Here is a 12318-nt window from a genome sequence, read left to right as displayed (position 1 = left end):
TTAATAAAAACATTACATTTACACATAAGTAAAGAATGCAAAACTAAATTGCTTACCAATTCCCATGGATTTTATGCTCCAGAAGCCTCTTCAAAATGATTCAGCCTTGAGTCAAAGCAGGTCTGAAGACACACGACTACAGTAGGAGTACCGTACAGCCACGGGGACATAAACATGCTGCTTGTATGTTGGGAACCTGAGAGGTGTTGCACTGTGGGACTCAGTCCCTGGCAACCGCTCAGTGTCAAGAGCATCAGAGCAGAGTCAGGTTACGCAGAGTATTCATTGTCATGACTGACGACTGGCTCAGAGCTATTGATAACTCCATGATAGTGGGAGCTGTGTTTTTAGATTTCAGTGCTGCATTTGATGTGATTGACCATTCTCTCTTGATTGATAAACTTAAATGTTATGGTTTTAATCCCCTGGCTTTGATGTGGATGCAGAGTTATCTGTCCTCCAGATCTTAGCAGGTATATTTGAATGGCAGCCTGTCTAGTAGTAGAAGTTTGGAGTGTGGTGTTCCACAGGGGAGCTCCCTAGGGCCTCTGCTCTACTCAGTGTTCACCAATGACCTACCGTGGGCTACTAAGAATGCCAAATTGGTCCAATATGCCGATGATTCCACTGACCTTGTATTATGCTTCTCCATCGAATGGTATGCTTAATGAGGTCCTGAGCAGAGAACTTAATGATGTGAATAATTGGATAGTATCTAACGGCAGAGGCAACCGTGCAAGGTGCCAACCTGCCAACCATCAGGAGCAGTTAGGGAGTTAAGTGTCTTACTCAAGGACACATCGACGCGCTGCCGGGAGGAGCCGGAATCGAGCCAGGAACCTTCTAATTACCAGGGCCCAGGAGTTCAAAACTTTTAATCCCTATTTTATCGGATCAGATTTGGATTGTGGGTAGTTCAAAACCAAAAAACAGGATCAGGATCACTTTGATATCTGATCAGATCAGGAAATCAAATCCAAGCTTTAATCTGGATCAAATCTTCAAAACGGGTATTTCAAACCAACAACACAGGATTGGGATCAATTTGATCCCAAAAACTGGATTCTCTTGATCCCACCAGGGTGGATTTCCATTGGATTACCTTACCAGAGCAAAATGTACTAAAAAAATATGTTTCAATATAAATAAGATGGCAAAGTTTGTTAACTGAAATAATACAAAATTCTTAGCCTTCATGGCAAATCAAAAATAATTTTTTGTCACATTAATGGTGGCCTATTTTGTTTTCAACCAAATGCTGATGACATAAATATGTATGCTCATAAAAGTATCACAACAAAGATTGTCAATCACAAATGTAATTTAGATTAAAGAAAATATATCTTCAACAAAAAAAAGTCCATCTGTCATCATGCACTCATCACCTTCAGCAAACTGAAATCTCACTTAGAATTCAGCTCCTCAAAGCACGTCTGGATGATCCAACTGCCTTTGAATTAAGTTTTTTTTGTTGTTACCCTAGTGGGAGTTTTTTTTTAATTACAATTCCATTATGATTTTATGTCCTTTATGTATTTACAATATAATTAGACATTATAGATGTCTCTGCATTGCAATGTGGTCCTTGTCTTCCATATCCACTAGATGGAGATCGGTAGGATTAAAGCACTGATATTCAGGATCTAGTAATCTTGAAAAGTCTCAATCTGGATCAGGGTGATCCTATCCTGGATTGCTTTGAAATACCGGGACAAAATCTGGCCGAGTTGTCTGATCCTGGATCACAAAAAATGGGATTTACAAATCTGATCGGATCAGATAGGGATTAAAAGTTTTGAACTTCTGGGCCCAGATGACCACTCTACCTCCTGAGCCACCATCGCCCCGTTTTTTTGTTGTTGTGGGTGTACGTTGTGCTGTTATGTTAACATTATGAAATGTTTTAAATAGTAAATAGGCCCTTTTCACTGCTGCCATGTTGACTTGACATAGTTAGATGGGTATAACATGTTTAGGGTTAATCAAATTCTCTATATTTGTTTATTTCCCTTTCCCTCAGCTGTCATCTCCCTGAGCTCTGTACCACGATGACACCCCCCCCCCATACCATACACTCTGAACTCCATTGCCTACACCCCAACGGTTACTGAATGAACTTTGAACTTCACACGATCTGCAGACAGATACTATACCAGCTGGGAAGAAAAGAGGGTAAAAGTAACAAACAGCTCCTAATAGTTATAATACTAATAATGTTCAACTCCTAATAGGCTTCTGATTAAATGTCCTTATAAATACCAGTTCAGACTGGCTCGTATCTGATGTGCAAATAAGGAATAGGATTGGAGCTGCTGTCTGAAGGAAGCCTTGAGCAGTGTTGAGTATAAGTAAACTTGTTAAAATGTGGTTATGTACAGACACAATATACAGTGTGTACTGTTTATTTGGATCCACAGCACTCAGTTGTAATACCATAATCACAACAGAAGTGACACTAGAACAGTGGGGTGAAATTAATCCAGAGAATCCAATGATCAAAACCATATCAAGCAGGGAAAAGTGTTATTACAATGCTGTGAATACATACCCAATTTATAGAGTCAGAGTCACATCTTATTATTAATAATAATAATATGAATAACATGAGTTTTTTTTATTTTTATGTTTTGTGTTTAAAATTGAAAAATGTAAATAATTACAAAATAAATTACCCAAAAACAAGAATAAAAGCAGTGTTTTTAATGGTGTTGGCTCGTCAATGAGGCAAAAGGAAAACAGGACACTGGCGTCTGGTGAACCTCAGGCTCACACCAGGACAGAGGTCAAACTGAGGTCACCGCTGATCTCCAGGACGTTGATCTGCTGAAGGTTGGCGTGGCGATGCTTGTATGTGGTCGACTGATTCCCATTGACCACGATCCTGAAGGAGTGAGCCTCACAGCAGAGGGTCAGCTGAACAGAAAAGGCAAACGTTAGCAACTTTAAAGAGTCGAGGGAAGACCAGTGTTGACACAAGTTCAACATTAAATAACTAACATTTACATCTACATAGTATTAGTGTGTGTGAGTAGTACACTCTTTAATATTTGGAATATGTACATCAATATAAAGGACTTTTCTGGGTGGTAGTTGAGGATAATCTCAATGGGTTAACATTTTTATTTAAGATAAGATTATTCCTTTATTGATCCCCTTGGGGAAATGCGGGCGTCATAGCAGCATGGGGGAGGGGAGGTACAGGTATTTAGATGGGTTGGACACGTTGATAATGTGACTGTACCGTGAAGGGCTGTCCTCGGTGGAAGGGCATTCCTCCAGAGCGCTCCTCGCTGCCCCACTGCTCCCTCACCTTGGTGTTTCGCACCACAGCGTTCTCCCCGAACCGTGGGTTGTAATGCAGAGCGATGCCGATATGAAAGCTTAGGTTCACAACGAAGCTGAGAGAGATGACACAGAGGCAAGTAATGGAGGCACATGGCAGTGAGTTTACAGTATAGAGCCAGAGCCACACAGAGGCACATAATGGAGGCACATGTACCGAAGTCGGCCCATGTCACCCCACTTCTTAGGGACCTGCACTGGCTCCCCATTGCTGCACGAATCCGCTTCAAGGCCCTCGACCTAGCATACCGTGCGGCAAAGGGAACCGCTCCCGCCTACCTCCGGTCAATGGTCTCTAACTACACACCCTCAAGACCCCTACGCTCTGCATCTTCTGGCCGCCTCAGACCTACTCCTATCCAAGCTCCGGGAGGGTCATCAAAGAGAAGTCGCCTATTCTCAGTCCTTGCCCCACAATGGTGGAATGAACTACCCACCCCAGTTAGGACAGCCGAATCACGTCCAATCTTTCGCCGTCGACTAAAGACGCACTTCTTCAACCATTATCTGAATAAAAAAAAAAAAACAATAAAAAAAAAAAAATCTAACCCTAACTAACCATACTGTCATGCACTTGTCCTAATAAACTAACCTACACTGTAGCACTCAACACTTTGATGAACATTGTTGCTCAGCTGATAGAGTTGTGCCCTTCCTGATGGCTTGTCGTACAGAACTTGTAAGTCGCTTTGGATAAAAGCGTCAGCTAAATGACTAAATGTAAATGTAAATGTAAATGCACATGGCAGTGAGTTACAGTATAGGCTTACTGTGCTTTCTGTACTCTACACTAGTGCAGCAGCCATAGTAGCGTTACAGAATCTTGACAGTGTATTTGTTTCGACTTTAAGCAAGGGGTCTGGGGGGTCCTTCCCCAGGTAAATTGTGCATCAAACACTTTATTTCCTGCATTCTGGTGTACTTAAATGAGAGGCACGTCTGCAAGGTTGACATGGTATGGTCTTGTAGGGGTGTCTGAAACTGTTGGTTGATGTAACACCTGCATCGAAATGCAATACATCTGCAATGCAATGATGCAGCTTTAAGGAATAGTCTCATTTGAGGTGAATTAATTGTGTCAAGAGTGCCATGCAGACAAGAGACACATAATGAAGTGAGACCTTGTGGCATTGTGGTTGACCAGCCCCTGGATAGTGATGGTCTTGCCGGGGTGAAGTCCACCACTGATGACGTTCTTGTAGGGTACAGCCTACATACACATAGAACACAATAACAACATATAGTAAGAGAAATCACAATTTAAACCAATACTGTACTAACATACAACATGTCTTAGCCTTTCCTTTAAAGCAGCTACTAGGAAGATTTTGACATCAATAGATCATCGTAAATTCAGGATTACTACAGTAACTGCAGTTTGGCATGACATCCAAGATCCTGAAGGCGCTCTACAGAGGAACAACGTCAGCGTCCTGATGAGGTGCATCACCGCCTGGAGGGGGATCTGCATCGACCTCAACCTCAGAGCGCTGAGCAGAGTCGTGAGGACAGCACAAAAGATCTGTGGATGTGAGCGTCCCTCCATCCAGGAAACTACACTTGATAAACACTGTTGCGGCTGACAACCGTATTGCACATTGCATTTTGCACTGCAAAAAGATTCGCACATTACTCATTACACACATACTTTTTTTTGGAACTGTACATAGCCATCTTTGTTATTTAAAATGTATATAGTATAATATCTACATCCTGATCTGCACTGCACACTTTTAGAACTGTATATACAGTAGTAATATTTTATTTTAGTCATCTTATTTTATTCTATGCAAAATCTATTGTATTTTTTATCTTATTTTATTATTAAGAATCTATCTTATTATTAAGATAGAAGCTGCTATGGTCGAGGGACCACAATAAATAGAATGTCACTGTTCTTGCTGTAAAGTACTGAAATAAGTGACAATAAAGGAATCTGAATCTGAATCTGAAAAAACATGTTCGATGAGACATGAGATCGATAGAGACTGAAAGACAATTGCAGTCAGTGCCACAAGTTCATCAATACTTTTCTATTGATAGTGTGTGTGTCCAGATAGTGTGTGGGTCCGGCCCAGATAGTGTGTGTGTCTGAACCGGACCCACGGGAGTTCTACTGAAGGCATATGGCACAAAAGGAAGCCTTTCCAAACTAAACTTGCTTCATCAACAAAAATAACGTCTCCTCTCTCATCAAAACACCTTCCCTTGCTGTGGGGCGGAGCCAACGGCAAAACTGTAAGCGACCGGGTTTATGGGAAATTTTGTCTTATGAGAATTACCCATTGTTTCAGCAATGGTCTCATTTATTTATATTATATATATATATAGGAAGGTATCACAACCAATATGACAATGATAGTCAAGTTACTGTATCTAACACAAGTGCAAAGGTCAAATCATGTCCTCCACTTCCTGTTGTACATACTACTAGTACTAGCTAGCTACCTACTACTACTACTACTGCTGCTACTACTAATAATAATAATGGATTGGATTTATATAGCGCTCTTCTCTGACTGACTGTTGCTCTGACTCAGAGCGCTTCACAGAGTCCATTATTCGTTCATACACAGTCATACCGGTGGTGGTAAGCTACAATTGCAGCCAGAGCTGCCCTGAGGCAGACTCACGGAAGCGTGGCGAATAATCAACGCCTACGGCCCCTCCGACCACCACCAACATTCATTCACATGCATACTACTGCTACTGCTGCTACTACTACTGCTATTGCTACTATTACTACTACTACTACTACTACTACTACTACTACTACTACTACTACTACTACTACTACTACTACTACTACTACTACTACTACTACTACTACTGCTACTACTACTACTCTTACCAATCTGGTCATGTCTAATCTCTGATTTCTCAAAGGAAGGGAGGAAAGATGGCTGTAGTTTTCAGTAGGTGCTCACCGGAGCAGCGGGGAATCCAAGTGGAGATGGAGAGCCATAAAAGGAGGCTGTCTGCGTGGGGAAGGCTGTCTGCGCGGGGAAGGCTGTCTGCGCGGGGAAGGCTGCCTGCGTGCTGAAGGCTGGACGCAGAGAACATCCTGGATGTGGCAGAAAAAGAACATAAGATATTGTCTTGTATCCTTGGGGAAATTCAGGTATCATAGCAGCACGAGGGAGGGGAGGGGGGGGTGGGGGGGGTACAGGTATGGGCAGGGTTATAGGACAATAAATATAGACAAAAAAGATTTGAATCTGAATATACAATATGACTAAGAGTCAACAGTATACAGAAAGGTACAGATGAGGGTCTGTATACTCTATCGGCCATAATATACGTTATAGTCCATGCAGGGTTTAGTGGTTAAGAGTCACAGACATTTCTAATAGTTCAACTTCTGCCGCTGTTAGTTCTCCAGCTGCTGGCATCAGTCCAATGCCCCCGGTTGTGGAGCCTGATGGCCGCTGGCACGAAGGACTTGCCAAGGCGGTTAGTGGTGTGTCGGGGGGGTATGACCGTGTTCCTCATCTTGGCTAGCTCCTCGTAGGGGGGGGTGGGAGGGGTTCTCCAGGATAGCATCCAGCTTCTTTCTCATCCTCTCTGCCACCTCCTCTAGATTGACCAGCTCGATTCCCACCACGGAACTAACCTTCCTCACCAGCTTGTTCAGATTGTTGGTGTCCCTTGAGTTAATGTTAGGTGCCTTGTTCATCCCCGTCAGCTCGCACCACCATGAAGCCTTCTTGTTCTATAGTGCTGTCCGGGATGTTTCCGCCAAGACTCCATGAAGCACATTAAGCTAGCTTCCTTGTATTCCCATTGGTTGTTCACCAGTCCCCCGTCTTGTTGGCCAGCGATCGTTTCCCGTATTGAGGGAAACGATTTCTGAAAATCTGCCTAAAATACATACCTAAGTAAATGGAAGATTGCTCCACTTCTACAAGGTGCATTTGCATGTTCTTGGTATCTAGGGACATCTATGGATCTCATGGAATGTATTCCCAGTGTCAGAAATATTGTGTGTATTACTAGGCTTGCTTAAATTGTGATGAAACAAAGGAGAATAGGAATTATGATTTTTCTTTGCATCTTTGACAGTGAATAACACCATGCTAAAAATTACCAGACATGAAAAACTGTCACTCAGCTCGTTCAGTACCTTCTTGGGATCACATGTACAAATCTAAGGACATGAATAAAGGGAAGATGATTAAACAGAAGGTTTGTAGATACAGTAGTGAATTCTACCATCCGGACCCATGCAATTTGAAATATTATTATAGAATATAGAATATGAGGCTCATAAATTACCTTATTATAGCCAACTCCCACATCTATGGATCGGGCCAAATCTCCTCTTTCAAATGGCAGAGTTCAATTTGGATTTAGTATCACCAGGCGTGCATCGAGAATGAAGAATGAAATCTACTGTATGTACAGTTTGATTCTTAGAATGGATATGGCTCCGCCATTTTCAATACAGATGTCACAGAAGGTAGACACACTAACTGCGCTCCAATCTATGCCAATAACGTTCAGTGTTGTGATAGAGTATCCTGAGAAATAAGAGAAATTATTTTATTTCATACAGAAGTCATTTGCTTGCAGGAAGCTAGAATTAGGTGGGTACTGTAGTTTTTCGAAATTTGAACATTCATTGAGAGCTCTGGATGCCCTATTCTCATATGACTCATATGATGGCATTTGGTGAATTATATGAATATGTACTGTTGGACTGTGGTAATTCCATGTACGAATAAATAAATGATGATGATACAATCTAGAAAGATTGATTTATGACGTGATGTCATCTTGGGACCGGTACCGGACCCGTCAGGCTTAAGCAGGCATGCGTTCTTCATGGGACGCATGAAGCAAGCCCAGATAAGTACTCGCTATTTGCATATCAATAGCGCCGGTCGTCAGGTGTGTTAAATACGTTCTCAGATACATTCACACCTAACTTGTTGTGAATGACATGTGTTACATTCCATTCGTAGAGGCAATTAGGCACTGTCTGTAGTCTGTGCTCAAGCGAGGGGACATTTATGCGCATTCGCACGTGGCGCCATTAGGTGCGTGCAATCCCAGTTGATTTCAGGAACGCACCACTGGGCTTAAGAGGTTAAACCTTCTCTTTTTCATTCTCCTCTCCTCTCCCTCACGATCGTGTCAGCTCTTGTTTCCCGTCCGTGGATCTTAATCTCGGAGTATGGAATTCTGCCGACGTCGTTGTTCTCCATTGTTCTAGACTCACCTAACTTAACCTAACGTCTAGCTGACTAACTTCACGTTAGGGGTAAGTAGGGGCAGATATAGAGGGGGATGGGGAGCTGCTCACCGCTGCCCCTACCACGACGCCCGCCAGATCTTCTGCCGGGTTGAGCAGGAACCTGAAAAAGAGAAGAAGCTTGTGTTTTACATTGGTTTCCTTCAATATATCTCTCACTAATATACAGTAGCTATTGCATATAGAATTTAGAATCATTCATATAAAATATTAAGTCTAGGTAAGGTTTTATTATTTATTTATTTATTTTTGCCTTTCTCTCTTTCCTCCCATCCCCCAATTTAGTTGTTATGCCAATTCCCTTCCTGGTCATTGCCCTACTGTCGGTCTGGGGAGGGTTTTTTAGACTACCACATGGCTCCTCCGATATGTGGAGTCGCCAGCCGCTTATTTTCACCTGACAGCGAGGAGTTTCACTGGGGGAACGTAATGCATGCAGAGGTTCACACTATTTCCCCCAGATCCCCTCCAGTGCTGACCGACCAGTAGGAGTCGCTGTTCGCAATGACCAGGACGCATACCCCACCGGCTTCCCACCCGCGAACACTGCCAATTGTGTTAGTAGGGATGACTGACCAAGCTGGAGGTACCGCTGACAGCTGGAGTCTTTGCGCTGGTAGGCGAGTGCTTAGTCCTCTACGCTACCCAGCCGCACCCAATCAAGGTTTGTACAGTCAGCCGTGCAGTCATTTATTTGTGAAAGGCAGGCCAATTTCACTTCATCTACACTTTGTCTTGGCTTGTTAATTTAATAAGACTAATTTCCTCAGAGGTCCAATAAATAAATCTAAATCAAATCATAACTAGCCCAGGTTGCCTTCACCCTCACCGCAGGATTCTGGAAGGTGATGGAAGCCACCTCCACCTTCCCTGCCACTGTGATGGTGTCCACCATGTTGAATGGAATGCGATGTCTGAACTCCATGAAGTAGCTCCCATTGACGCTCACCTGAGGAAAGAGACGTGTTTAACATGCTGGTCTGGGATCAGGTGGGGAGGAGACATTAAACCCACTTCAGTCATAGTGACTATGATGTTCATTCATGAATTCAAGTGGATATAAATTGACACACACAAAACTATTTAGCCATTAAGATCAATATGTCACTAAAATAAGCTATTTTACAGGATTGCCTATAATGTGTAATGAAATACATTTGACCATTGTAATAGTCCATACTTCTGTATTCAGTAGGCTATAAGTACCTCATGGTACACTGATCTATGCATTATTGTAGCACCTCCCCCAATCTGGCTGCAAGCTAGCCTACCTTAGCACAAATGAATGGAAGCGAATATGGATATCTGTTGGCCAAAAACACCTCTGCCAGAGTTCTAAGCTAGGCTAGCTGATCCGTATCCGCTTCCATTCATTTGTGCTAAGCTAGGCTAGCTTGTAGCCGGATAGCTTTCTATTGAATGCACAGAGAGGAAATTGGTATCTATCTTCTTGTCTGACTCTGGAGATGATGACAAGTGCATTTCCCATAATGTTGGCACATAATATCAACCCCATTAACTGGGGGTTAAGGGGTTAACCCCATATATTTGTTAAACCTTCAAGTTCAAGTTTCTTTATTAGTTGTCATACATACTTTTATACAAAATACTTCCTTGTATTTGTATTTGTTAAAACTTGTATTTGACTGATGAAGTGTATCTTGCTCTGATTGTGTGTCATCTACAGTAAATTGTGTCATAAATCAAATCAAATCTAATTTATTTGTATAGCCCGAGATCACATGGAATTGCCAAGAAGAAACATAACAATAGATGTACAGTCATATGTAGATTGTGTGTCATGTACAGTAGATTGTGTGTCATATACAGTAGAGTGTGTTTCATATACAGTAGATTGTGTGTCATGTACAGTAGCTTGTGTGTGTCATGTACAGTAGATTGTGTGTCATGTACAGTAGATTGTCGGGCCAAGTCAAACCTGGTAGGATTCACGTTGAACTATGATCGTCAGATTGAAGCCAGAACCAGCGGTGATAGGGGAATTCTGCTTTCTCTCCTCGGTCCCCCAGCTTGAGTGCTGGGAGGAATTGGTGACCACATAAGCAGGGTGACTGTCATATCGTGGGTTGAAATGGAGGGCGATGTCCGCATTGGGTTGAGAGCCACACTGCAAATTGACATTGAACCTAGAGAGAGAGGAGGGGGTATAAAGCTGGCTCATCATAGAACACACATCTCGCAGCTGAGATGCTGTCTGCTCGTACTAGTTAACAAGGTCACAAGGTTAAGGCTCTGGGTGACTTTTCAAAGTCTCTTTGTGAAAAAAAGTACATAATTAACAAAGTTATTAGAGGACTTATTTCAAGTTGAAGGTATATTCTCAGTCTTGTAACCTGTACATTTTTAACCAATTGGGGGACCCTGCTATTCTCGTCATAAATCGATCAATACAGACCATATTAATTAATGTTGTCAAATGTAGCCAAGAGTAAAGACCCTAAACCTATCAAAACAGCAGCCAAAGTGTATATTTTCAGCACTACGTTTGTTTACCGATGTTTAATATATTTTTTTCGAAAATAAGAGTTTCTCTGAATAATATGAACTCTCTGTACATTGCATGCATTAAATCCAGATTTAACACTGCCATTTGAAAGAGGAGATTTGGCCCTATCCATAGATGTATGACTTGGCCATAATAAGGTCATTTATAGGCCTGATATATTAAAATGCATTATACTTCAAATTGCATATGTCCGGATGGCAGAATTGTATCTACAAGTCCTTCTGTTTAATTATCTTCCCTTTATTCATTCGCTTAGATCTCTTGTACACTTGATCTCAAGAAGGTGCTGAATGAGCTCAGTGAGCGAAATTCCTCCTAACTCAATGTTAGCATGGTGTTATTCACCGTCAAAGATGCAAAGAAAAATTATAATTTATATTCTCCTTTGTTTCATCACAATTTACTCAAGCATAGTAACAGACACAATAATTCTGACACTGGGAATACATTCCCTAAGGTCCATAGATGTTCTTAGATACCAAGAACATGCAAATTGACCTTGTAGAAGTGTAGCAATCTTCCATTTACTTGGGCATGTACTTTTAGGCGGATTTTCAGAAAATAGGGCTAGAGCTTAACAGAGCTGTGTCTTTTGTATGAGCCGTCTATGGGAAAATGCCTTTCTGGGCCAGAGGGGATTAAGCTGCCTGCCTGTAATACTATTGATTACCAGGTACCGGTATCGGTTCAAAATGTGAATGGTACCCAACCCTATGCACAGGTCCCACCCACCTCGCGGGTCGGAGGCCCTACTTGTATAGACGTTCGCTGTATACGTCAGACTCAGTGTGCGCACGCATCACAGGGGCAGAAAGGAACGTAATCCTGGTCAGAACAATGGGGCACACTACAATATATTTGCATTTGTCAGCCATGCTAGCGATCTAAACAATCAATCCATGTCAAAGCTAAATATGTAAAAAGTGAAAGACTCACACACACAGCCATGCTGATTTGGCTAAATGACATCCAACCGTTTTCGTTTGAAATAACTTTTAGTCAGGGGACTAAATGGTTTCTCCATAGAGCCACTTTTAGCACAGCAGCTCGCGCAGGTCCGGGGCAACTTAGTCACGTGACTCAGTTGGTATTGCTGATGGGCTCGAACACGGTATGTTTGTAAACAGTGAACATGTCTATTGGGAATCGTGCAGTTTATGATAGATTTCTGACATTAACTATTACAGACTATTTG

At 42.1% G+C, this 12318-nt stretch overlaps 1 protein-coding gene across 1 annotated transcript in view; it reads right to left on the bottom strand.

Annotated features, from left to right (window-relative positions):
- Window positions 1-2571: 2571 nt before the first annotated feature.
- LOC311224442 (uncharacterized protein) overlaps window positions 2572-12318 on the bottom strand; it is a 95224-nt gene continuing 85477 nt past the window's right edge. Inside the window, exons 17-23 of the mRNA XM_084309431.1 lie at window positions 10536-10743; window positions 9426-9545; window positions 8648-8699; window positions 6270-6406; window positions 4464-4552; window positions 3242-3398; window positions 2572-2913 (exon numbers count right to left, since the gene is read on the bottom strand). Coding sequence (XP_084165557.1) covers window positions 2767-2913; window positions 3242-3398; window positions 4464-4552; window positions 6270-6406; window positions 8648-8699; window positions 9426-9545; window positions 10536-10743 — 910 coding nt within the window. The 3' untranslated portion in view covers window positions 2572-2766. The remainder of the gene's footprint in view (window positions 2914-3241; window positions 3399-4463; window positions 4553-6269; window positions 6407-8647; window positions 8700-9425; window positions 9546-10535; window positions 10744-12318) is intronic.

This window comes from Notolepis coatsorum (genome assembly GCF_963971535.1).
Source record: "Notolepis coatsorum genome assembly, chromosome: 1".
NCBI classification, from domain to species: Eukaryota; Metazoa; Chordata; class Actinopteri; order Aulopiformes; family Paralepididae; genus Notolepis; species Notolepis coatsorum.
The sequence above is the reverse complement of the archived record's forward strand: the minus strand, read 5'-3'. Positions and strand labels throughout refer to the sequence as shown.